The sequence below is a fragment of the Lingula anatina genome, chromosome 5 (assembly GCF_051362555.1).
Source record: "Lingula anatina isolate TDL-2025a chromosome 5, LinAna3.0, whole genome shotgun sequence".
NCBI classification, from domain to species: Eukaryota; Metazoa; Brachiopoda; class Lingulata; order Lingulida; family Lingulidae; genus Lingula; species Lingula anatina.
The window spans coordinates 6,498,522-6,526,458 of NC_141771.1; the positions used below are offsets into that span (position 1 = coordinate 6,498,522).

The 27,937-nt window shown below is 38.5% G+C and overlaps 3 protein-coding genes and 1 long non-coding RNA gene across 10 annotated transcripts in view; 1 reads left to right on the plus strand and 3 right to left on the minus strand.

Moving 5' to 3' along the window:
- LOC106172075 (uncharacterized) overlaps positions 1–26,964 on the minus strand; it is a 29,115-nt gene extending 2,151 nt beyond the window's left edge. The window contains exons 1-3 of one of the 4 annotated variants that reach the window (XM_087012678.1): positions 25,692–26,964; positions 25,018–25,252; positions 6,486–6,710 (exon numbers count right to left, since the gene is read on the minus strand). The gene's annotated coding sequence lies outside the window, so the exon portion shown is untranslated. The other 3 variants (XM_087012675.1, XM_087012676.1, XM_087012677.1) reach the window with 3 other exon arrangements.
- LOC147761553 (uncharacterized) lies at positions 6,981–13,841 on the minus strand. 2 transcript variants are annotated; one of them, XR_015334459.1, is made up of 2 exons: positions 7,201–13,841; positions 6,981–7,033 (listed from the first exon to the last, which is right to left on the minus strand). XR_015334459.1 is itself a non-coding variant. In XM_087012674.1 (2 exons), the coding sequence occupies exon 2, from the start codon at positions 13,299–13,301 to the stop codon at positions 7,545–7,547; it is 5,757 nt and encodes a 1,918-aa protein (XP_086868800.1). In that variant the 5' UTR covers positions 13,302–13,448; positions 13,616–13,841; the 3' UTR covers positions 6,981–7,544. The 2 variants fall into 2 exon arrangements, 1 of the variants encoding a protein (XP_086868800.1); XM_087012674.1 differs by having other exon boundaries at positions 6,981–13,448; positions 13,616–13,841.
- LOC147761554 (uncharacterized) lies at positions 14,145–17,130 on the plus strand. Of its 2 annotated transcripts, none has more exons than XR_015334461.1 (3): positions 14,145–14,395; positions 15,809–15,900; positions 16,009–17,130. It is a non-coding gene; the product is annotated as an uncharacterized LOC147761554 (long non-coding RNA). The 2 variants fall into 2 exon arrangements; XR_015334460.1 differs by having other exon boundaries at positions 14,155–14,395; positions 16,291–17,130.
- On the minus strand, positions 20,552–27,066 carry LOC106156336 (nociceptin receptor-like). 2 transcript variants are annotated; one of them, XM_087012681.1, is made up of 2 exons: positions 26,979–27,066; positions 20,552–22,078 (listed from the first exon to the last, which is right to left on the minus strand). In XM_087012681.1, exon 2 carries the CDS (start codon positions 22,003–22,005, stop codon positions 21,028–21,030), a length of 978 nt encoding a protein of 325 aa, XP_086868807.1. In that variant the 5' UTR covers positions 22,006–22,078; positions 26,979–27,066; the 3' UTR covers positions 20,552–21,027. The 2 variants fall into 2 exon arrangements, with proteins under 2 accessions (XP_086868807.1, XP_086868806.1); XM_087012680.1 differs by lacking the exon at positions 26,979–27,066 and adding an exon at positions 22,530–23,369.
- Positions 27,067–27,937: the final 871 nt, after the last annotated feature.

Sequence of the window (27,937 nt, forward strand, 5' to 3'; positions counted from 1 at the left end):
AGATCCAGATACCGCTGAATGATAGGATAACATCTTTTATGAGATACTAAATAGTTCCTAGCACAAAGCTTTATTTCTTTTGTCGTAACATTACGTTAATGGACCAAGAGGTTTAACCATAATATGTCGTGACTATATGACTCTGGTGAACCGTTTACTTCGCAACTGCCGCCTTAACAGGTGCTTAAGGGTGGAAAGGTGCCAGGGGCGGGTTCTGAGGTTTACATGATGTTGCGTTACACATATATCATTATTTGTATCTCGACAGGTGAACTACATTGACGGGCCATCACAAACCGTAATTCAAAAGAAAAAAAAAGTTGTGGATTACCATTTTGCTGCGTGTCGTTCACCATTACATCCTGTAGACACTGACTATTGTTGACGACTGGCGTAACGATTGCACATGTAATCTTGATTTCAGGCAAGAAGGAATTTTTACAATATTTCTTGAATATACATATTTATGGGAGAAACTGCAGAATGCAGCTTGACTCAAGTTTTTTTTTTCACGAAAATTAATACAGGACATTTACAACACAATAAGAGACAAATACACCTTCCACACACCATTCACACACTGCAAACAAAGTTCTTACAAATGTTGATTAAACTCAAGTTTATTGACTCAAGTTGACGGCTGAAGCACTCATAGTTGTATACAGAATCTTGAACGTTTGAAATAAAGAAAGTAAAAAAGGAAAACATAACTACAGAAAGCAATGAAAGAAAAAAGCAATTCACAAATTGGTCCGTGTCGGCGGTTAAAGATATACTATCAGCTTTAGAATATACCCAAAGTCATATTTTCCATGTATGTAATAAAGGTACTTATTTTTCCCGATTCAGACCTTGAAAGGATAAAACTACTCAAGTTAAAAAAGCAGGTGTCATTATTTTCTTTTGAAAGTTACAGTAAGACGTGGCTTTCTAAACGTTAAGGAAAACTTTTAAAATAAATGTGTCAATTAAAAATAGAAAAGAAGCACTGACTCCAAATGCAGATGATGATGGAACAGTGATAGGTGGAGATTTCTTCTGGTTTGTCGGGAAAATAGCAGATAAGACACCATTATAAATATTGTAAATATTTTAAGCAACCGGAGAATAAATATGCATGTACTTAAATACTTCTATACGCATATACATGTAGTTATTAAAACAAATACAAACATTTGACATATTAGTTCACAGAAAAGAATAATTTTTACTTTGTATTTATCTGAACACCAGAAATGTAAAGAAACTGAGTCTGAGAGAGAAAGAGATAGAAAGAGAGAGGCTCTTGTAACACTGGGCTTACAACACCGCTTGGAAAACGAATTTCAACCCTCAACGCAAAAACATGATATTGATGACTAAAGGCTGCCAAAATTTCAGTTCATTTCCACTTATATATGAATTTGATGTTTACTTCAAATTATTGTCTAAACCCCAACTTTGTATTAGTGGGTGTGAGTGGGCAAAAATTAGTTTCACAAGCGGTCTCAAACCCGGTGTAACAGACATTTAATTCGACACCTCGCGTGCTGGACTGATATAGCGACATAACAAGTAAGTTTTTACTGTAAGCTCCCCACCTTTTGTTCATTTAACGACCTATTAACGCAGTTATTTTCTCGAAATGAATATTTCTCTCTCCATCAATGCTTATTTATACGCAGCTCAACGTTTAGTTATCGTTTGATCTAACTGCTGAATAATAATCTATTGTATGCTTTATTGTAAGTTTTCGATAATGAACTCGAGAATTTGCACACTTACATGTACATGGACAGGTAAAGCGCCCCCATAGTTTTTGGGTAATGAGTTGCCATTTCACTGGCATTGTTTTTACAAATTGTAAAAGCCATTAAAGAAAATAAAACCACAACTAATGTGGTTTTGTGTGACTTGATATACATAAAAAGAGGCCCGCAAGTGTCTTTTGTGGCACGCAACAGTCACACCACAAAAGAAAATTGCAATCAGGAACTATTACAATGACCATTTATAAATCAACTTAATTGGAAATCTGTCATAGATATAGCATTGTTTTTGTGTCATGGCATAGCAAACCTTTTCTGAATATTATTTCCGCCAGACGTAATTTTGTAAGTGACTATTAGTGAGAAACCAATGAATCATGCCGTTCAACATCTTCACTGTCAACGAAATAAGACGACGCGTGACCTACTTCTTTTATATTATGAACATTGGAGTACTTAAGAGTGTTTTTTTTTTTTTTTTGGGGGGGGGGGTATGAAGTAATTGCTAGGTAATAGAAATGCGTTTAAATTGCTTTACTTGCTTCGCTGATAATTTCGGGTGCGTTACAGTTAGAAGTAGTCTATTTGCTTGCAGAAATTTTAGACCTATCGTGAAACATATTTTAACACCCGTACAGGCCTAACCACGCGGCAAAAATGCTACAGTTGAGATGTCGTTGAACTACAACTGCTGGATACTGTATGTCATATCCATAACACACGATACGTTAGGGCCTACTCCTTAAAGAGTGAGGCGAGTAATCGTGAATATTTCTATATCACAATATATATATTAAAAAAGACACATCAGAAAGATAGCGCATGTATCACAATGCGTGTATAATTTATTGCAAATGCACTGGTTTCAAAGATGTTAATAAATGTCTTTCCTTTTTTTGTGTCAGTGTGTGTGCATGCATGCCTTGTTGGGTATATGCTCTAAAAGCACATTTATGCCGGTAAGTATGTATTGTTTGTATTTGTTTGTTCACGCTCCTACACTATAGAGGACTTGTAATCTACCAAACGAAAAACAAACATGTGTGAAACAAGCTCCAATGTCATCGAATAATAACGAGTAAGAATATAATTTTTACTTTGAATCGCTTCTGTAATTCCCGGTGTTTTGAGTGTGAAAGGTAGCAAGATCAAGAGCAAGTAATATCTGACATATGGTCTCGAATGTGTAGACCATTTATCTTTCTCTTTCAATGCCAGTGCGTATTTATAAAGAGCGCTTGTCCGTATAATTATATAAGTAAAGTAAAATGAGTGGAATATTATCATATTATTTGAATGTTCAGTTAACTTAAATATCAATCTTAATTAACAAAACAATTTTGCAATTTCCTTTGAACTTTTTTCACAGTATACTACAAAAAATTATTCTCATCACTAGCAACTGCCTGCCATAACACAAACAACGACACACGGTCATAATTTTCCTTCTTTAACGTTTTAAAGTCAACGCAATGTAACTAACCAGCTGCACAAAAGTTCTTCCTATCTCCTACCAAAATATATGCAAGTAGGTACCATTTAAACATGTTATTTCAATCTATTTAGGACAGAAGATAATGGATCTTATTTTGCCTCTATTTTAGACAGTGTCCGTGAACATGGAGATGTCCCCACCAGCGCCAAGGACCAGGTCAAGCGGGTCAGAGTAGCCATTTATTGCGCAACATGACAACGCTTTGTCAGCTACAGCGTGCACTAGCGCGTGGCTAACAGGGGCAAATATGGCCCCTCTTCCACGCTTTGTTAACACGCCGGTGGACTCGGGTCATCTTGTCCAGAGATAATACTATCAGTCCAAAGTGGAATAATAATTATAATAATAATAGTGATAATAATAATCATGTCGGCGACAGAACAGGATGGGGCTGTGAGATTTTTTTACTCATGGTGGCTCTCAATCTTTCCACATGTTCTAGACCAGTATCGCTCATCAGTATGTCTATAAATTTATCTGATTCTCGGTCTCTACTGAAGTACCGAATCTTACGCTGTTATGTGATGAGCTGTTGGCAAGGCGTAGTCGTGTGTCTACATACATGGCCATAAAGTGTCTTGTGCATGTTTGGGAAAGTTTGGAGAGGGAACCAAAAAGAGCTGTATTTCGCACTTGCCCATCACTGCTGATGTTTCGTTCTGATTGTAAACACAACTGTGCGGTTGATTCTCCTTCTGTTTATTAACTTAGCCACAAATGATGTAAAGCTGATGTCACGGAGGTTGTCTGTAAAATCGGGATCTCCAAATGGGTGCTGGAGTTTTATTTACGGTTGTGAAGAAATCCTTATTTTACACGTCCAAATAGTTAATATGCATAAATATCATTATAGCTTCAATTCTGGCTCCGCCCATGAGACTGCACACCCGGAACATATATCATTTTAATCTGAACTATTGCTACCAACTGCCTCTAGGAACGCCTTCCTTAACTGTCCGTATCTGATCACGTAAATAGCAGGATTCGCCGCAGAGTTCAAAGCCGTTAGCTAAACGAACGCCAATCGAATACTCAGCGTGAGAGGATTGTTCAACTCTCTATTATCAATTTTAAATGCTCAATTTTGATTCTGTCCATGAGAATGCACATTACATGCACTGGGCCCTGTTTCGCATGGGCTAGATTGCAACTTCTTACTGTCTACTGCCTCTAGAAACGCCTTCCTAAACTGCCGGTATCTGATCACGTAAATAACAGGATTCACCGCAGAGTTCAGAACCGTCAGCTGAACAAGCGCCAATCGAATCTTCAATGTGAGAGGATTATAGTTCATGAAAGTGTAACTATGAACGCCGAGCATTACTATAATAGGTGTCCAACACGTGAAAAAGCACGCCAGCACAAGAGCAACCGTGCGTGATAGTTTAGCCATTTTGTGCTTGTCATGTGACAATGAATTTATTTGCGCATGCTCGATTTTAATGTACATGAAGAGTATCCCTACGGCGTTAAATACGAAAAAAGGTACTAGGACCCAACTTATGTAGATCTCCGGGATGACCAAGGACAAATCACACTCTTTGTCCTTTTCAAATGACCAATCCTTACGCCAGAAAATCGGCATGACAAATCCAAGAACAAATGCTGGAATCCATATTGAGAGAGCCACACCAACGAACCACGCTTTTTTGTTGCGTGACATATGCTTTAGTGGGTATATTATGGCAAAATATCTGTCTACTGTAATCATGAAAAGCGACAGAACTGATGCCATGCCGGGGAAAAATACGAGAGCTACCATAAGGTACAAATATAAATGTCCTCAAATAAGTAATCGTACGATACCGTAGCTGCATGAAAGATGAGGGTCAGCCCAGCAACTAGGTCCGTAACTGTTAATTGTACCATCATAACACTGTTACTTGTCCGTAATCTTTTCACTCGGCAGTATGCCACGAGCACTATACAGTTGCCGACGCAGATTAAAACCATTAACATAATGAAAACTGATATCATCCAAGGTTTACTCCATTTTGTGACTGCTGCCGTCGAGTTCTCAACACTGGTTGAATTTGTCCCTATGTTGGAAAAAGTCTTTAAAATTCCTTCAACTGTATCATTCATTTTGGTTCTGTTGTAATCTGTTAAAGTGTAGTTCGTTATTTTGTGACTCGGGATAAATCGTCCTTGTTAAAAACTGCAAAAGAGATTGAAATATTTTAATTAACTGTGTTGGCAAAATTTTTCTTGACTAAATACGTCTTTTTTTTTTCTTTCCTTTAATACTGAAATTTTGCGGTTGAACAGGAATGCAGAGTCTAATCATATACCGTTTCAGATTTTAAGATATATTTCTCAATGTTTCCCTAGTTTCGTTATTTAAACATATTTCACTTTCCTGAGCGTTGGTAATTTCATTGTAATGTATCATATAGACGTGTTTATTCCTCGCTTGAGAAAGCGAAATGCCACGGTTCGGACTATATATATATATATATATATATATATACTTTAGTGTGAACAACCCCCCCCCCCCCCCCCCCCATTTAGACATGGCCTGTAATTTGAGGAATTAACAAAGCAGCCTGTGGGGTGTACCCAACCCAAACTGTATATGGGGTCTGTCATGAGCATTATTTGCACCCCCCCCCCTCACGCCCCGCCAGTAAATTTTAGACCTTGTCACTATACTAATATTTTAACGCAGACATTGTCGCGTTTATAAAAGAATTACATGTACCACTAACTCCCCTTATTCATTCCTTCAAAAGAAGTACGACTGCACAATGATGTATTACACTAATATAAACAGAGCAATAAAAACATTATTATATTACTCTTTAGATAACTCGCCCCACACCATACTCACTTATGAACAGTGGACCCCAATACTTTTAAACATTAAAATATTTCATACATTTTCCCCACTGTATTATCATCTCAGCGTACGTACTATATGTACCCCTGTACCTTTTATAATCTACATGTAAACTTATTTTACGTTTTCCAATATACAGGTATAAATATCTACCTAAAATTTATTGTGCAACCAATTTCACTTGTTAAATTATTAATTTCTGAGTTGCACTTCCAGTTGCTGATGTCTTACTTGATACGAATTTCAATGAAAGAAATAAATGTATAGATACAGTGTCAGGATTTAACAGTATCATATTTCAAAATCAGAAATAAATGCACAATGCTCACTGTATGACTTAACAAGTTACAACAGCTGTCTTGATAGTTGCAGTGAAGGCCGACAATATAAGTCAAATACCTACCTACAGCGTGTCATATTTCTGATTTATTCCCATCGTCGGTGACGACTGTTTCCTGTGTCACAATTCTTTTACAATATTCCACTGCATTTGCTGCTGTTTAAACCAACTGCAGGTTTCATTATATATCCAAAATACGTAAGATTCCGAAGACCTGCAGCCAAGACGACCACGATCACTGTGCAAGCGAGGCAGCGTAGTACGGCCAGGGTGCTATGCTTCGGACACCTGAAAAATACACGTCTATCCTAGGCCTCATTCCCATACCTAGATCAATCTAGCGTAATCGGTTCATTTCCGAGGGTACTTGGCTAAACTGCTCTCTGCTTAAGTGGCTTCGATGTTTGCCAAGCCTACTGAAGCTGCTGAACGATAGTTAATTACCCCCTAACAGCTTCAGTAGAGCCGCTGACATCTGACATCTGAGCCTCTTAAGCTTATAGTGCATATAGCACGCAAGGACTATATAGGTGTATTAAAAGTCAAAGAAAAGGCATGTGTTTTTCACTGGATCTTGGTTTATTCACATGGATTCACAAGACACGTAAAAACTAAAAAAGAAGAAAAGAAAAAGAAAATTACAACAATGTTCTTACTAACGGTTATTTACGTGTTCAAATTTACTTACTCAAAAAACTTATAAATTTCAATAATCACCAATAATAAATAACCAATCATCAATAATCAATAATAATCAATAAACAGTATTAAAACTCACCATTTCTGCCATTCCTTTAAACTATAAATTTCAAGTAGAAATAACAGATTCAAAAGTAAGAGTACTATGTGTTCCTCCTACGGAGACACTGTGATGAATGAAACAAAGTGCAAAACTCATGGGGCACCACCCTGAATGAAAAGTTGTCATTTATGCAAATGAATGCATTAGATGAGCCGGACACCAGGCTCCTCAATCACAACAAAAGTAAACTAAACCTTACATACCGGCCACCGAAAGGCGATTTAATCAAGATTCAAAATAGCCTTTCTAATCAAATATAAACACTATTTAATTTACTCAAAAAATGTCTTATAAAGTCATTGTCACTTAAATGCATTGCATTAAACAAAATTTCCTTCCAATAAACACAGTTTTCGCACATCACGGCGAAAGCGTCCCTTGGCTGTTTTAACAATCACCTGGCGCACATGTCCGTATTTATCAGGAAAAGTTTCCTCTATCAGTCCTTTAGGCCACTGGCCGCGAAAGGCATTTTCATCAATAAGTAAAACAAAGTCACCTTTTTCAAAGTTTTTTGCTGGTCGGAGCCATTTCTGGCGTTCTTGAAGCACTGGCAAGTATTCTTTAATCCATCGCTGCCAAAATTGGTCTGCAATTAATTGCGCATGTTTCCACTGTTCATTATATTGATCACGTTCTGTGAAATTGTCAGCGGGCAAACAGGGATTCGAACGCAGCAACAGTAGTTGATTTGGTGACAGGGTTTCTAGTTCGTAATAATGGTCTGCTTTGCGGATCAACGGACGATCATTCATGATTTTCTCAACTTCAGCAAGTACAGTAAGTAATGTCTCGTCATCTACCAATCTATTTCCCAAAATCGAACGCATGATTTTCCGCACTGATCTGATTAAACGCTCCCATACGCCACCTGCGTGGCTTGCATTTGGAGGATTGAAATACCACTGAATGTTGCGTCGTAACAGAGAATCACTGATTTTTTCTTGATTCCACTGCTGTAAATTGCGTTTTAGATCTGCTTCAGCACCTCTGAAATTGGTCCCGTTGTCACTGAAAATTTCACACGGCGGTCCTCGCCGACTAATGAAACGCAAAACTGCTTGAATGAACGAGTCTGATGACAGATTATATGATATCTCCAAATGAACTGCTCTAGTCGCCATGCACGTAAAAATGCAACCATAACGCTTATTTGTTCGTCTTCCGCATTTCACTAACAGTGGTCCAAAGTAGTCGACACCTACTGAATGAAATGGTGGCTTCCCTGGTGTCACACGACTTCTTGGAAGTGGGGCCATAACTTGACTGCTGGGAACTGCATTCCATCTGCGGCACACCATGCACTTGCGAATGACTTTTTTCACTGTTGACAATCCACGCGTTATCCAAAATTCTTGACGTATCACAGATAACACGTGATATGCCCCCACATGTCCTTCTTTAATGTGATAGTGTCGCACAATGATTTCAGTGACGTGATGATCATGCGGAAGAATTTTCGGGTGTTTCTGTGAGGTAGATATCGCTGCATTCTGGAGACGTCCTCCTACACACAGAATCCCATCAATTTTGATCGGAGATAGCTTGCGCAATGGGCTCACGTATCCCTTGGAATCAGGTTTTTTGGTCATTGCAGATGATACAACGTTGCACTCTTTGGGAAATGATTTTGCTTGTACATACATCACAATAGCATCAGTAGCAAGCGCGATTTCCTGTACTGTTAATGGTCCATTGTTTCTATCTACTGTCAATTGTCTCACGCGGGACAGTAAGTAGCGTTTGAAACGCAAAATCCAGGCAACTGATTTCTGTAACGCATACCATGATGAGAAATGATGTAACAATCGCTCTACACCGTCCAATACTTCCGACGACGTAGTGACGTGTATCTGAGCTGATTTACGTTTCACTTCTCTGTCATTTTCTGGAATTTCATGTAGATTATCTGGTTGTTTCGGCCAGTGTATCTCGGGCTGATACAAGAAAGCTGGGCCATGTAACCAACGTTGTATGTCATCACCGTTATCACTTCTGAGCTGTATTCCTCTCGAAGCGTAATCTGCTGGGTTCTGATCTGAATCAACATGATACCACTGCGATGGGGATGAAACATCATGTATCATTTGTAAACGATTGGCAACAAAAACGTGGAATCTGGTCGCGGAATTCCGAATGTACTGGAGCACAATCGTAGAATCTGTCCAGAAAACAACACGATGAATGGGCAGTTGTAGTTCTTCCATCATTTGTTTGTGGACTTTCGCAGACAATGTAGCAGCTGTTAGCTCCATTCGAGGAACAGTCACTGTTTTCAGAGGCGCAACACGTGATTTCCCCATGACAATGGTGCAAGATACTTGCTGGTTAATATCAACAAATCGCAAGTAGGAAACAATGCCGTAGCCGGATAACGAGGCATCTGAAAAATGGTGAAGTTCAATGGACTGAATATCTGCTAATTGAGCTGATTTGTAGCATCTTGGGACTTCAATTCTTTGTAAATTGTCCAATCCTTCTCTCCACTGTGTCCATGCATTAAGATGCTCTGCAGGTAAGTCACTGTCCCACGCAATGCCTTCCCGACACAATTCTTGGAGTATCTGTTTAGGTTTGAGAATAAGTGGCGCTGCAAAACCCAGTGGATCATATATCGATGCAATAAATGACAAAATACCTCTGCGGGTATTCTTTACATCCCTTTCACGGACGCAGTATCCAAATGTATCCTTTTCTATGTTCCACTGTACGCCTAACGCATGTTCTATCGGCTGTTTGTCAAAGTTTACATTTCTGACCGACGGTGCTTGCTCTGCAGTGGGCACACTGGATAGAACTTCCTCCTGGTTCGATATCCACTTGGTCAGATGAAATCCACCTTTCTGCAGTAACGAGGTGAGTTGAGTGATCATCATCTTAGCTTCATCAACGGTCTCTACAGACTTTAAGCAATCGTCAACATAGAAGTTTCTGTAGACAGTTTCAACGGTCTGGAAATCAAAGTCATTTCCATGATCCTCTGCATTTTTGAGGAGAGCGTAGACTGTACAACTTGCAGAGGAAGTAGCACCAAACACGTGGACTAACATTTGGTATTCTTCTGGTTGTTTGCTGAGATCTCCTGCCGGCCACCATAGGAATCGTAAGGCGTCACGATCACCAGGGTGCACTCTCACTTGATGATACATTTGCTCAATATCAGCAACAATGGCTATCTTCTCCTGGCGGAATCTAAGGAGAACTCCAATGAGTGAATTGGTCAAATCCGGACCCTGTAACAAGGAATCATTCAGCGAAACGCCTGCATATTTCGCTGCACAATCGAAGACAACTCTAATTTTGGACTTCTTTGAATTGATCACAGGGTGATGAGGTAAGTACCAAACAGAATTGCTGTTGTTATGCAGATTTCTGTGGTCAATCTTCTGAGCGTGTCCTTTATCAATATACTCCTGGAGAGCTTGAGTATACTTCTCTCGTAGTTTTTCGTCACGCTGTAAACGTCTTTTGAGCAGATTCAAGCGCTTTTCAGCTGCTGGCTTATTATTGGGTAAGAGCTCGTCTGACTTCCAAGGAAGGGAAACTTGGTAATGTCCGTCAACAAATACTATGGACTCATCCATGATCCTCTTCGCTTTCTTATCTTCTAACGACATGCATTGGCTGTTGCTAACTGAAGATTCACTGAATTCACTGTTGTACATCTTGCTTAGTTGGGTAGAAATGGAATCGCAGCCTCTCAGAGAATTGTCACATCCGAGTACCTGGTCTGCGTGAATGAAATTAACCGTGACGTCACCATCATTTGGTCTTTTCATGGGACCTAATATAGTCCATCCTAAAATCGTTCGGATCGCGTACGGTTGTTTCTTATCGCCTCGTCTCTCTTCTATGCGCCAATGAGCTTCAGGGTGATCATTACCGATGAGAATGGTAACTGTTTTGTCATCTAGCTCCGGTAGTCGTACATCTTTCAAGTGGCTCCACTCTGAAATGTCGGAGTTATTTGGAATGTTCTTTTCACAGATGGGTAGTCTGTCGGTCGTCCAAACTTGATCTAGAATCAATCCTTGCTGGCTATTGATAGCTTTCACTTCTAGCTGTACTTCTTGTCCTTGGTTTACGCAACTTTCATCGTTAACTGTACTGACACTGTACTGGATAGGTTTCCCACTGGCACCTAACTTTTCAGCTAAACTGTGTAAACATAAACTGTGATCAGATCCATTGTCTAGAAATGCATAAGTTTCAATAATCGGTCCACCATTGCCGCCGCTCACGGTCACTGGGACAATCTGTAGACTGATTCTTCTTCCTGTCGCTACCGCTGCACTCTGGACTGCAACTACGGGGTCAGTAACAACAGACGTAGCGTTGGCACCAGGCTCACGTTGCAGTGCGGGGCTGTTGGCAGGTACACAGGGTGGGTGTAGTAACGCGTGATGTCGCTTGCCACATCCAGGGACTTGACACAATTGTTTCCATTGACACGTTCTCGCCGTGTGTGGAGGGTTGGACTGAAGACAATTGAAACACAGTTTGTTTTCCGACACAAAATTTTTCCTATCGCTGTAATTCATTCTAGCAAATTTGAAACATTGCTTGATAGTATGATTTCCAGAACAAAACACACACGGGTCTCTCTGGACTGACGATGGCTGGGACTTGTTGGAGTTACTGTTGCTTTTCTCGGCAGGGTGAACGTTAGTGGCTAGGGTAGTGGTCTTATAGGACGGGTTGTGACAACTGACCTTTGACTTAGGTTTCACATCCGGCTTGGATCCTACCAATTGTCCGAACCTTGTGTTGGCAATCTGTACCATTTCCTCCAGGTAATCTGCGAGATCCTTGAACTTGACCTCAATCCACTGATTCAACAATTTTCCGGAACGTTTGGCCCATCCAGCCTGGAGATATTGCGGTAATCGCCGGACCACTTTTTCCAGAGTATCCATAGAATTCAAATCTTCATAGTATCCCATCTTGGATGCTGTCATTTGGCACGTAGTCATGTCTCTTGAAAGCTTGGAGAGTCGTGTAACGTCTGACGCTTTAATGGGAGGACCTGTTACTATTTTCTCCAACATATCTTTGATGATGATGTGTTTTTGTCCGAAATGAGTCTGTAATATGTTTCTAGCCTGGAAATAACCTTCCTCTGGTTCAAGTATGACACAGCTTTTTATGGCTTCTTTGGCTTCACCTGTGCAGTACTGTATGAGGTATGACAGTTTACTTCTAAAGTCTGGTACTCTTTGTTCAATATTAGTCTCAAAGTTTCTTATGAAAGTCGGGTATGATACGGGATCACCATTGAAATACAAGTACTCACGTTTGGGCATTTCTTGGTTCAGCGTGATTTCTTGTAAAGCTCGTTGTTGTTGTTGTTGAAGTAAGTGTGCTACTTGGTCACTCATGGTAAGCTGACGTTGTTGCTCTATGGTAGACGTACCTATTGACTGCGCTGTCATTGGTGTATATTCTGTTGCATGGGGGTTAAATGTCATCGCTGGATCTGTATGGGATGGCACAATGTACGGTTGCTGTAGCTGTGACGGTTGTGACGACTGGGCTGCCGTAGGAAACTGCTGTGGTTGATTTGTCCTTGACATCGGTTTCGGTTGAGTGGGCTCCGTCTCATATGATACTCCTAATTGCTGAAGCTGTTGCGTGGAATGCGGGTGATGTGCATTCATGCGTGACCGCTGTTGCTCACTCTGCTGTTGCTGTTGTGCACTGATATGCTGATGAGAAACATGATCGGAATTTGTCAGATTATGTGCATCAATAGTATCAACGTTACCTTCTTCCATGGAATTAAAGTAGCGATCAATCGTGAAGTTGTGTTCCGATAAAGATGCGTCTTCCTGAATTTCAGCCTCAATTTCCCGCCGTCTCACCTGGGCTCGTAGGGAAAGCATTCTCATTTCATCTTTAAGTTCTTGCTCACGATACCGACGCCTTAGTGCGGTTTCCGCTTCTTCGAATTCCAGCTGAGCATTAGCCATAGCGAGTGCTGCTTTTGTCCTTTGGGATTCTGATGCCGAACGCAAACTGTTGGTTCTGAATCGTCTATGGGTTTGTCCGAAATCAAGTAAGCTGCCGTGGTACGCCATGATGGAAATTTCCGTGGGATGATTGAGAAATGTTTTTACTTTATATAGCACGCAAGGACTATATAGGTGTATTAAAAGTCAAAGAAAAGGCATGTGTTTTTCACTGGATCTTGGTTTATTCACATGGATTCACAAGACACGTAAAAACTAAAAAAGAAGAAAAGAAAAAGAAAATTACAACAATGTTCTTACTAACGGTTATTTACGTGTTCAAATTTACTTACTCAAAAAACTTATAAATTTCAATAATCACCAATAATAAATAACCAATCATCAATAATCAATAATAATCAATAAACAGTATTAAAACTCACCATTTCTGCCATTCCTTTAAACTATAAATTTCAAGTAGAAATAACAGATTCAAAAGTAAGAGTACTATGTGTTCCTCCTACGGAGACACTGTGATGAATGAAACAAAGTGCAAAACTCATGGGGCACCACCCTGAATGAAAAGTTGTCATTTATGCAAATGAATGCATTAGATGAGCCGGACACCAGGCTCCTCAATCACAACAAAAGTAAACTAAACCTTACAGTGCAGTTGAGCGAGAATCCCCTTGGAGATGGACCGGTCCCGCTAGATTGATCGATGTATGGGAATGGGTTCCTCGTTACTTAGCATAGCTCACAAGCGTTAATTGCCCAGGGTCAGGACAATAGACAATAAATTCGACTTAAGTTCACTGCACCTAAATTACCTATAATTTCAGGATAATTGCCCTGTACTTAAGACAGGCCTGTTATTATAGGATAAACTTAAAATCGCACCAAGCGATTCCTTGAGGATGTATACGTAAAAGAATCACTGCTGGTACAATCAAGGAGTTATAACAGAAGGAGATTACACGCGTGGGGGCGGAGCCCGTATTACGGTCTCTCATTGGTCGGAATGAATAGAACCCAGAGAACAATGGATGCCTATCTCTGTTACGCTTAATTGTTTCTCTCGTTTAAATCTCGTTTGTTAGTATCTGTGCCTTCGTCTGTTGATTTTTGAGGACAGAAACAGAAACGGAGTCCCAAGTTTCTAAAAAATGAGAGAAATACAGAATTTATATGATATTACGTTGGACAAGGTTTTCAAAAAACAGGTAAGTGCTTTTAAATGCATAACTACACGAAATATGAAGATAAATTGCAACTTTTATGTCGTAGGGTCTCACTGTGTAAGTGTCCAGCTACACGTTGATCTCGCGAGGTGGTGTGTGGAGAATAAATATTGCACGAAAAATATTTCCCACTCATAACAAGTGCCTATAAATATAGTATCAGATGAAGAAAGTTTGGTCTTTATACAGTTGCAATTGTTAAGTAATTCGTGGCAATAGCAAAGAATAAAACTTAGGTGCACTTTCAGTAGCCGAATAACAAGCAGATGCTTAAGCCGCCATCTTGTTAATATTTCGAAAAAAAATTACTCCAAAAGACATTTTCCTCCTACTTTTTGAAACTTGTGTCACATGACAGTCATAAAATTTAACTAATTGTTATGTGTGCAACACACTTGCTTGAGCAGTATTGTTTTTTTTTTGCGATTTTACATGTGGTCTAGCTTGGATACGACAATTGACAATTTTCATGAGTTCCGATCAAAAAGTGTTACGCTTGTTACGGCCAAAAGCCTTACCGCTTTTTGTACTTTTCAAATGCAAGATTATAAAAAATTTTGGTGTGTTTAGATTCTTGAACATCTTGGTCGTGGCGTGGTATATATTGCATGGATACTGCTCCAATATTTCTTGAAAAAAATAACCTGATTTGTTCAGAATACCAATTTTTTACTCTAGTGTTATGGGTAAATGTACCATTTTGGCCTTTACCTTTTTCATGTTTAAATCTAAAAAGACTTATCATGACAGTTGGTCATCATTTTTCTTCTCACCATGGTGGGTGGCTTTGGAGTGGTAACTTTGTTGTTAAAGTAAAGTGCTCAGTTTTTTTGACTGGCAAATTTTGCCTCCACCCAGCATTTTCCATCATGGCGGTCTAACAGGAAGTTTGACTTCACAGTGTCTTTGGTATAGTTATTTTTAACTTATTTAGTCTTCTTTTTACATATATATGTTTTAATTCATATTAAACTTTTGAAAAAAGAACACACATGAATCCTGGTGCTTCCTTATTTAAAGTCTTAAGGTTTTAAGTACACCTAGGCTCCACCAATTACTTTACCTGTTATCTCACTACACATCTCTCTTTGAGTCAAGGTGTGTAAAACACACCTTATTGTCTAAGACACCTCTATAATTAAGGGGTACTTGCTTCTCTACTTAAATTATACTTCACTACTTTGGCATGTTAGGTGGCAAGCTTGGATGTTTCAGTTCATTTTAAGAAAGAAGCTTTGCCTTGGTGGTTACAAAGGAATAGAACTCTATTAAGGTTTATTCATTACTTGAAATTAAATATTTCATCTTGTAGTGTTGAAACAGAAATTCTCTCAAAATTGATAATGAATATGACATGCATATCTTAACACTACTCAAGTTTTTTTTCTATTATAGATATGGGAGAAGGCTGCATTGAATATATGAATTATGGTCAGGCTGGAAAAATTAAAATATGTCAATGAAAAAAGGAGGTCAGTGTGTCTGGGGTAAGTTACTTTTGTCATAATGCCTAAGATGCATTAAACATTCACTAACAACAGTACCCTTTTTATTTTTTTTTCAAAATACAACAACCTTGGGCATTTTCCTTTTAGCAACCAGCCTCTCTGAAATCCCTTTTTTGTCCTGTCAGAAGAGTAGGAACCAGGGCGGATTTAAATAATTTATTTTAATAAGTACAATTTCTTTCTATTTCTTGGGGTTATTAGCTTGTGATCATGAATCTTGATGTTCTAAATAAATTTAGTTGTAAATTGTTCATTATTTCAGTCAAGTCATAACAAGACACATTAAACTTCACTGCGTAATTCCATAATGTCTACATGGATACTAGTAGTTCATAATGCTATTATTATGTTTTTTTTTCTAACCTACAGGTTTCTCTCTTTTCTGAGTGGCATGGCATTAGCAAGGCAGAAGAAAAGGCCCTGAAGAAATTCTCACTTGAGTTGTCCTTTTTGGAGAAGAAACTGGATAAGACTGGCCAACAGAGATTGGATTAAATTAATAGTGCTCCTTTATGACATTTTAAAATATTTTCAGTCACCTAACTGACTCTATACATTGCAAAAGTGGACATAAATTTTATGTTACTGTTATGTGGAAAAAAATTCAAAACCTATATATAAATTGTTGAGTGCCATGGTATAACAGTCTACCTGATTGCCAGTGAAATTTCTGTTTCAGTGAAATTTCTTTAAAGCAGTCACTTACTGCTTACTTACCAGTTAATTTTTTCAGCTGTTACATTTTATAAATGTTCTTACTAAGTGTTGTCTTGATCTATAATAACCTTTTGAAAATCCCATGTTTTTTATCCTATTTGTAAGAATTAACCACTTTATCTTCTAGGATTTTTTTTCATTCGGCCCATTAGATTCTCAGACCTTGCTGGCCTGTAAGTGGAATAGTATCTGGCACAGACTGGTATCAGCAAGTCAGATAAAAAAGAATATAATTATTTCTATTTGCACGGTTGAAAAAAATGCCATCATAGACTGCATAAAACTGGAAAACTGTAGCAACTTAATCATTCTCATGACTTCATTTATTACTGCTTATGTGTAAAATTTTTGTTTTTGTTCTTCTATTGATATAATAAAATGGTTTTACTCACAGATGCTACTTTCATGAGTATAGAGTATAGAGTGCTTGAGTATAGAGTTGACTTAAAAGATATTTTAAGTTAATATAGTAAATAATAGTTTGAAATTCAATATTCTCATCTTTATTTGTTTCACTTTAAAAGGCTCAGTGAATACTAAAATTTCTGATATATTTTGTACATAAATATATTTATGAATGAATAAAATTTATTCTTAATGTATAGCACTATGCACTTGTTTACCGACAAATATGAACAGTGTTAGTACGGGTCAAATAATCCTGAAAAAAAGGGAAATTTCCAAGATAAAGAAATTTATAACGAGTATTCAGTAAACTGACGTGTCGTGGAATTGCCTCAATCTTGGATTAAATCATACCGAGTGAGAGAAAAAATACTTTAAGAAATTTAAAACCAGACACAAAGCGTAGGCACTGTCACAAGGTATATGTTTATGGGACCCAAGGGCAGGAGGGTCCAAACGTTAATGTATTAATATTATGTCCTTTGGCAGTGAGGACAGACGTTCACTTGAATGTCATTTTCACAAACCACAGTTGGGACGTACGTTTTCTTTTGACTTCTCCTTGGTGATTTTTCACCGGGTTGTGCCATAAAAAAGCCATCTATCACCGACTAAAAAAAGCTCATGGCGACCATCCTCAGTCACCACCTTATAATCGCTTTCTATGATATCGTTCCCTTCCAGCACATCGTCCAAATAATTACCTGTGAAAAAAATCGTCAGCATACAGCGGCGCTTTGACATTACTGATCTCGAATTCTAACGCGAAATAACGCATATGAAATATATCTCCAAGCTGAGGAGAGCGACGCAGACGAAACCTTGAGACCGGAGGCCCCCCGTAGCTAGCTCCGCCCACCGTAACAGACATCGGACAATAGAAAGGCTTGCGTGTAATCTCCTTCTGTTATAACTCCTTGGTACAATGTACGATATGGTTATGGAAATAGTCTCCTAGACGTTTTTGTTATCATGCAAGGGCACATAACCACTGAACCGCGTTGACAAACCAAGAGAGTCAGCATTTACATAAACCAGAGGTACATGTAGAAGCCTTTTGGTTATTGTTATCCTTCTTTTTATTGTTCTTCCTGAGTGATTTAGATAGCCGGCTATTTTTCTTGTCTAAAACTTGCATTTAATTTTCAGAACTTTCTCTACTTTACACATATCGTATATCCCTTTTTCTGTTTAGATTGATCTTGGACCTAAATAGAGATCTATTTAGGTCCAAGGATTGGTCTTATGATATTTTATTTCATTGAACAACCAAATTGCTGCTATAAGCACGAAATGAATATAATTCTTATAAAAACCGATGCATATCTACGATCATATGAGATATCCTCGCTACTTGTGCAGCTATACTGACTGGAAATCGGTTACTACTTAACATGTAATTAATTTTAGATTCAGGATTTTGACAGGGTACTGGTAGGGGCACTGGTATATGAGAAAACTAAAATTATCTTGCTTTGCTTGACAGGTATTGAGTAAATTAGGATAGTTTGAATTAATGTGAAAGGCAAAAGGTTTGGTAAAAGTTCACCTTTTTATTAAGGTGTGCTAGAGAGAAAAAATGGGTTGCTTTTAAAACTAATTGGGATAATGCAAAATTGAATTGACACATTGTTCTTCCACTCAGTATCAACCAACTAACCCCAAGTAGGACACTATAGCTACATGTATTCTCATTACATATATCATGAATACGATTGTTGCTCTATGGGGAAAGTAATTGCCCGAACTAAACAAACATACGTGCCAGATTGTAGCAATTCAGTACCCTTGTTTTCCTTCTGAAACGCACAGTTATCTTCCATGTGAGACATATAAGTAATGAAAATATCCTACCTTGTGTATAGCGTGGGTTCTGTTGGTCGGACAAGTGGTTTGCTGGCAATTCATAATTGAGACTGACAGAATATCTTATTTACGCTGTCACTTCTCGCCCCCAAATGACGTGCGCACTTCTGCCATGATTGTGACAGGGCCACGCCCTTTCCTCTCCACCGCCCCGCCCCTTTTTTGAAGTTGATGTTAATTTCTCACTCAGACATGAACGCGAGACGCCGTTTAATTCTTGATTGCCTTATCTGGGTGTGGTTTTTACCTACTCCGTGATTGCAAGCGTGTTCAAATTAAGTTGACTGGGGTATTATTATTACATCAATTCAAATGTCAAAACAGAAAAGAGGAGTAAATGCACTTTTGTTTGACCTGACGGCGGTCGCGGAGAGACACGGACTGTTTTGTAAACAGTGAAGTGAGGTATCCTTGACTTAAGCGCCATCCAGAAAATAAGAAATGTTGATGGGTAAGTACTGTGTATAATAGGTTGTTTAGTTCACAGTAGATGGTGTCTCTGTTATACCTTAGAGCAGTTCCGTTTACTCGGCATTTTCACCATAATAAATTCATTTAAACCATAAGTATGTATCTGCATTGTAATTGGCGGTAATTGATTGATGGAAGGTTAGTGATATTAGGAGGGTAATATTTGTGTGTTGTTTTATGAATAGAGATACTCCAAACCCGGATTCTGTTAAAAGCGCATCCACTTATCACATCTAACACATTGTAAACTGTGAGCTGTGGTACGTTTCAAAATATCGATTCCGAAGTTCATCATTATTACGTTTGTAAATATGTAAGCATTAACGAATACTGACGCTTCCAGTTCAACAGTCTACAAATCAATTTATCCTTATAAATTAACTAGACTGTAAAATTAATTTAAAAAGTAATTGGAGATCGCTACAGGAGTATAGACAGATCTAATTTAGTCCTTTTCTGACCTATCCTGAACATTCTTCCAAACTTGGTCCACGGCCTTCTAATATACTATCCGCGTTAAAGTGTTCCTTCCACAGAAATATTATCTATGTCTGAATACCCTACAAAGCTACATGTGCTTATTAAACTGGACGGCATTGACGTCTGAGCATCACGGAGCAACATTGAGAAATAAAAAGTTAAATCAAAAACATAAAACATCAAATCTAAGTGCAACGTCGGGTCGAACAAAGGTTAACGCGAGTAGGCGAAAAATTTGAATTTCCTGATAAAGCGTTTGGTAAGGCGCTGAATAAAAACAGTTGATAGTTGATAATCAAAATTTCAATAAGTTAACGCCAAAAATTCGCTTCAATGCGTATTTAAGGCGAAAATCACTTCAGCAAATTTTATAATTAGGCGGTTGTTAAAAAAGACTACAAAGCTCATACGTTTTCTAAAATAAGTACAACAATCAATTGCAAAATTACAAGAAATCTCATCCACTTTCATTTTATGAAATTTGATAACTAGAGGTTAGATAACTACGATAAAAGTATCAAATTCCATCTTTTAACCTTACCCAGAAAATTCACAGGTCGTCGTAAACATTATAGCAGGCAACGTTAGTATTTGGCAGAAAGATAAAATTCTGGATCTAAAGAGGAACAGCCAGAGAGATGATTCGAAGTTAAATAGATATTACCGGCTCTTACAACTTGAAATAACTACATTAAAAAGCATGAATTTATTACCATAGCAATATAAAAAATAATAGAAATTGGTGGTATAGTACATAACAATCGAATAGAAAATAAACTCCGCATTTAGGAAGAGCTAAGATTAGATTAATTCCAGAGACAAATCTTCAATCCACATCTTACTCTTTTACTTATGGGAATTTTTCATGCTTTCAGCACCATCTATTCATATCCAATGGACATTTTGTGAAAGAAAAATAATACATGTGCGGGGACACGCACACACGGCTACACACTAGTTAAAAAATCGTCCTTCTTTCGCCATATTAATTAGCATATTTTGATTTTTAGACTAGGTTAGAACCTTGCAAATATGGTAAATGTCTATAAAGTTAATGTCACTAAAAAGAGAGTTAATGTTCGGAGGAAAAATGCATCTTTCTTATCCGAGGTTGCAGCACGCATGCGCAAAGGCTCAATCCTGACTTCTCCTTTATGAGACAGCGCATCACAGAGCACTGGACTCTGTAACCTTCGAGGCAGGACGGACCCTCTTACTGCCAACAGCCTCTAGAAACGTCTTCCTAAACTGCCGGTATCTGATCACGTAAATAACAGGATTCACCGCAGAGTTCAGAACCGTCAGCTGAACAAGCGCCAATCGAATCTTTAATGTGAGAGGATTATAGTTCATGAAAGTGTAACTATGAACGCCGAGCATTACTATAATAGGTGTCCAACACGTGAAAAAGCACGCCAACACAAGAGCAACCGTGCGTGATAGTTTAGCAATTTTGTGCTTGTCATGTGACAATGAATTTATTTGCGCATGCTCGATTTTAATGTACATGAAGAGTATCCCTGCGGCGTTAAATACGAAAAATGGTACAAGGACCCAACTTATGTAGATCTCCGGGATGACCAAGGACAATTCACACTCTTTGTCCTTTTCAAATGACCAATCCTTATGCCAGAAAATCGGCATGACAAATCCAAGAACAAATGCTGGAATCCATATTGAGAGAGCCACACCAACGAACCACGCTTTTTTGTTGCGTGACATATGCTTTAGTGGGTATATTATGGCAAAATATCTGTCTACTGTAATCATGAAAAGCGACAGAACTGATGCCATGCCGGGGAAAAATACGAGAGCATACCATAAGGTACAAATATAAATGTCCTCAAATAAGTAATCGTACGATACCGTAGCTGCATGAAAGATGAGGGTCAGCCCAGCAACTAGGTCCGTAACTGTTAATTGTACCATCATAACACTGTTACTTGTCCGTAATCTTTTCACTCGGCAGTATGCCACGAGCACTATACAGTTGCCGACGCAGATTAAAACCATTAACATAATGAAAACTGATATCATCCAAGGTTTACTCCATTTTGTGACTGCTGCTGTCGAGTTCTCAACACTGGTTGAATTTGTCCCTATGTTGGAAAAAGTCTTTAAAATTCCTTCAACTGTATCATTCATTTTGGTTCTGTTGTAATCTGTTAAAGTGTAGTTCGTTATTTTGTGACTCGGGATAAATCGTCCTTGTTAAAAACTGCAAAAGAGATTGAAATATTTTAATCAACTGCGTTGGCAAATTTTTTTCTTGACTAAATGCGTCTTTTTTTCTTTCCTTTAATAATGAATTTTTAAGGTTGAATAGGAATGCAGAGTCTAATCATATACCGTTTCAGATTTTAAAATATATATATTCTCAATGTTTCCCTAGTTTCATTATTTAAACGTATTTCACTTTCCTGACGTCATAATACATCATACGCGCATAATACATGTACAAGAAAAACGCAGCATCGTGAATGGCTTCCTTTGGCTTCATAACATACTGGATAAGAAAATAAATTGGTAGTTTTAATGTGGCATTTTGTCATGTATCATGTAAACGGGTTTGTTCCTGCGTGAGATAGCGAAATGCCACGGTTCGGACATTGCGGGTAAACAATGCCTTGAGTGTCAGAGCAACGTAAAATCTAGCTTGTTAAATATACCTTGTGATGGAGTCGCTTTTACTAGCTCTGACGAACAGCGACAATCTGAGGGCGTTCTTCTTCAAAAATTTGCTTGGGGCCCTTCCATATTTGGAAGTCATACGTCACAGCTCTGTCCGCCTGAATCCATATTTGGAAGTCATAAGTCTCGTACGTCACAGGTTTGGCCGCCTGGGGCTGCCTTTCCCGCCTTGCGCTGAAGTTATTTCGTGCAGACGAGACAAGAAGCAATTAAAGTGCCTGACGCCGAGTTACAAGTTTGAATTGAAAATATCTTGCAGTCGAAGGTCAGTACCACAATACAAGCAACATTCTGCTTTAAAAACTGACTTTCGTGTAGCCATTGCGCAGCCCTTATAGTGGTATCGGGCATACAGTGTAGCTGTCAAATTTGGCACACGGGAAGCACGTGTATTGTGCACGTGTATATCTCAGGACTAAATGTTCTTTGATAAGCAAAAAATACAAAAACATTGGATATATCTTTTCTTTCGAAGAAAGTTATTTTTTCACTTTACATCTTAAATACAGCAAATAAAATTAAATAAAGCAGAATTAAATCTGTTTTACGTTTCATTTTGGTCTGATTACATTCAACTGCAGATTCACTGCGGAGCAGTTCTATTTGATTGACGAAAGTGTAACATGGCCGCTGTTCGCTAGAGCCGGTATTGCTGATATGGGTTATATATGAAATCAAGGGCCGGTTTCACAAAGCAGTAGTTAGTTAGAACAACTAACTACTGAACTACCTCGCTAACGAACAAACTTAGCGATTTTCGAGGGGTGTTTCACGAAGCAGTAGTTAACTTATCGCTAAGTTCAGTCGTAAAGTTCGGTCGCTAGTTCTCTCGTTACTCACCGTATTCTCGAAACCGTCTGCCGGAAGTGGAACTCTTGCGTAAAAGTGTCACGAAAGCACTACCTCTCCAATTTTTGGTGGCTGGAAATGCATAAGAACGTCTGCTTTGAGGTCGTCGTAAAGGATCTCCACCACCTTTTTTGCCGCTCTTTTTGTCACAGCTAGGCGCAACCGCTCGTAAATTGCATCATCGTGTGTATATTCTAATAGATCCTGCCTTTCATGAAAACGTCGTAGTCTACGTTGCCGTCTGGCTGTACGGTTAGCAAGAAAGGTAGCCGCCCTTTTGGATACAAAGACAAACGACAGACAACGGTAACTAAGCCACCTTTTTATTTCACTCATTACGCATGCGTACGATGAAACTCTAGAGTTAGCGACTGGTCTGACCAGTCGTTAAATATCCAAGGTAACAACGAGACAATAACGAGCGAGAGAACTAGCGATTGCTTCGTGAAACGGCACTCATAACTAGCGATAGGCTAACTACCGATCGCTAACTAACTACTGCTTTGTGAAACCGGCCCCAAGATCGAGCTGGCAATACCGGAATCTAGAACCTACGACATTATACGTACGTCTCAGATAAACTTTTATTTAAGGGGCTTTTCAGTACATTAATTGGAAAGGTTACAGGCTTTGTAGGATATATCTTTATATATATATTTTTATTGTTTCAAAATAATATATATATATATAATTTAAAAAATCTCCTATCCTTTTTTTAATGTTTCAAAGTAATATATATATAGGCATATATATATATATATATTTTTTTTTTTTAATTATTTATTTTATCAATAGCACTATAGGAATAAAAATGCAGTGAAACTAGTGAAAACTTGCATTGCCAAGTCATTTACCCAATTTTCCATATGACAATAAATATATACATGTTAGCATACTAGGCTGCTAATGATATGCTGATGGTATCACAAGTCCATCCCATTTACGAGACCATTCCATAAATAATTTTCCAGTGAAATCTATACATGTACATGATAATAATCTATACAATGATAATACTTGGAAGGAAGATCGTTCGGATTACATAACCAGTATTCGCACAATTAACATAGTGAATGCGAAGGCCGGAAAAAAATTGGGTGTGAACCACCCTCCCCCATTTGACATGACCTGTAATTTCAGGAATTAACAAAGCAACCTTCCCAACCCCACGCTGTAAATGGGGTCTGTCTTGAGCATTGTTCGTCCCCCGCAAGTAAATATTAAATCCTGTCGCTATACGTACCGTATATTTTAACGCCGACATGGTTGTGTTTATAAAAGAATTAAAATTACATGTACCGGTACAACGAATTCCTATCATTTATTCTTATAAAAGAAGTCCTATTACACAGTATTGTAATAAACTGATATAAAAGTGAAAAAAAAATCATTATATTACCCCAACCCTACTCATATTTGACCAGAAGATCCCAATATTTTTAAACATTAAAATAATTCATACATCTAGCGGTGTGTTATGCGTACTGCATGTACCCCTGTACCTTTTTATAATCTACATGTAAACTTATTTGAAAAGGCCCAGTAAACTAGCATAAATATCAACCTAGACATTTATTGTGCAACTAATTTTACTCGACAATATAATCCAATACCTACCTACGGCGTGCCTTATTTCTGCAAAGATTTATTTCCTTCTGGTGACGACTGCCTCCTGTGTCACAATTCTTTTACAATATTCCAATGCATTTGCTGCTGTTTAAACCAACTGTAGGTACCATTATATATCCAAAATATATAAGATTCTGAAGATCTTGCTCCTGCAGTCGAGACGACCACGATCACTGTGCAAGGCAGCGTAGTGCGGCCAGGGTGCTATGCTTTGTTTGGACACCTAAATAATACAAAGTCTATCCTAGACCTCATTCCCATACCTAGATCTATCTAGCGTATCGGTCCATCTCCGAGGGGATTCTGGCTAAACTGCACTCTGGTTAAGTGGCTTAGATGTCTGCCAAGCCTACTGAAGCTGCTGAACGATAGTTAATTACCCCCTAACAGCTTCAGTAGAGCCGCTGACATCTGAGCCTCTTAAGCTTATTTCAGTTGAGCGAAAATCCCCTTGAAGATGAACCGGTCCCGCTAGATCGATCTAGGTATGGGAATGGGTTCCTCGTTACTTAGCATAAGTCGCAAGCGTTAATTGCCCAGGGTCTGGACAATAGACAATAAATTCGACTTAAGTTCACTGCACCTAAAATGCCTATAATTACAGGATAATTGCCCTGTACTTAAGACAGGCCTGTTATTATAGGATAAACTTAAAATCGCACCAAGCGATTCCTTGAGGATGTATATGTAGTAAATAATGCACTGTCCACGAGCCCGATAGCAGGCCGAGCGCCAGCGAGGCATGCTATCGTGTATATCGGGCGAGGGGGTAACAGTGCATTATTTGTCATACATACAAAGGGAAATCGTGCGTGTTCCCCACCCATGCCCCTAACTTTGAATAGAACACGCTGATATCACCGCGAATGGGGTAATATCAAAGAATGGACTTTCCCCGCGTTTACTGCCTAATTGCGGTCACCGTCCAATCATCTTCGTTTGCGTTAGTGGTTTTCTGTGAGTAGTTGGCCGATTTCCTGCCCATCTTCCGCACGTGGCAGTCACTCCGTCTCATTCATTGTATCGGTCCCTGCAATCCTTTTGTTTTGATATCAGCCCCGTGGTATGTATGTTAAAGAATCACTGCTAGTACGATAGGGTTATGGGAATGGTCTCCTAGACGTTTTTGTTATCATGCAAGGGCACATAACCACTGAACCGCGTTGACAAACCAAGAGAGTCAGCATTTACATAAAGCAGAGGTACATGTAGAAGCCTTTTGGTTATTGTTATCCTTCTTTTTATTGTTCTTCCTGAGTGATTTAGATACCCGGCTATTTTTCTTGTCTGAAACTTGCATTTAATTTTCAGAACTTTCTCTACTTTACACATATCGTATCCCTTTTTCTGTTTAGATTGATCTTATGATATTTTATTTCATTGAACAACCAAATTGCTGGTATAAGCACGAAATGAATATAATTCTTATAAAAACCGATGCATATCTACGATCATATGAGATATCCTCGCCATTGGTTACTACTTAACATGTAATTAATTTTAGATTCAGGATTTTGACAGGGTACTGGTAGGGGCACTGGTGTATGAGAAAACTAAAATTATCTTGCTCTGCTTGACAGGTATTGAGTAAATTAGGATAGTTTGAATTAATGTGAAAGACAAAAGGTTTGGTAAAAGTTCACCTTTTTATTAAGGTGTGCTAGAGAGAAAAAATGGGTTGCTTTTAAAACTAATTGGGATAATGCAAAATTGAATTGACACATTGTTCTTCCACTCAGTATCAACCAACTAACCCCAAGAAGGACACTATAGCTACATGTATTCTCATTACATATATCATGAATACGATTGTTGCTCTATGGGGAAAGTAATTGCTGGAACTAAACAAACATACGTGCCAGATTGTAGCAATTCAGTACCCTTGTTTTCCTTCTGAAACGCACAGTTATCTTCCATGTGAGACATATAAGTAAGTAAAAATATCCTACCTTGTGTATAGCGTGGGTTCTGTTGGTCGGACAAGTGGTTTGCTGGCAATTCATAATTGAGACTGACAGAATATCTTATTTACGCTGTCACTTCTCGCCCCCAAATGACGTGCGCACTTCTGCCATGATTGTGACAGGGCCACGCCCTTTCCTCTCTACCGCCCCGCCCCTTTTAGAAGTTGATGTTAATTTGTCGCTTAGACAAGAACGCGAGACGCCGTTTAATTCTTGATTGCCTTATCTGGGTGTGGTTTTTACCTACTCCGTGATTGCAAGCGTGTTCAAATTAAGTTGACTGGGGTATTATTATTATTACATCAATTCAAATGTCAAAACAGAAAAGAGGAGTAAATGCACTTTTGTTTGACCTGACGGCGGTCGCGGAAAGACACGGACTGTTTTGTAAACAGTGAAGTGAGGTATCCTTGACTTAAGCGCCATCCAGATAATAAAAAAATGTTGATGGGTAAACACGGTGTATAATAGGTTTCGTTCACAGTACAAGGTGTCTCTGTTACACCTTAGAACAGTTCCGCTTACTCGGCATTTTCACCATAATAAATTCATTTAAACCATAAGTATGTATCTGCATTGTAATTGGCGGTAATTGATTGATGGAAGGTTGGCAATATTAGGATGTTAATATTTGTGTGTGGTTTTATGAATAGAGATACTCCAAACCCGGATTCTGTTAAAAGCGCATCCACTGATCACATCTAACACATTGCAAGCTGTGAGCTGTGGTACCTTTCTAAATATTAATTCCGAAGTTCATCATTATTATGTTTGTAAATATGTACGCATTAACGAATACTGACACTTCAAGTTAAATAATCTACAAAGTAATTTATCCTTATCAATTTACCAGACTGTAAAATTAATTAAAAAAGTAATTGGTGATCACCACAGAAATATAAACAGTTCTAATTTAGTCCTTTTCTGACCTACCCTGAACATTC

Coding starts and splice junctions, on each gene's coding strand:
- LOC147761553 (XM_087012674.1), bottom strand. CDS start 13,301: ATGGCGTACCACGGCAGCTTACTTGATTTCGGACAAACCCATAGACGA.
- LOC106156336 (XM_087012681.1), bottom strand. CDS start 22,005: ATGAATGATACAGTTGAAGGAATTTTAAAGACTTTTTCCAACATAGGG.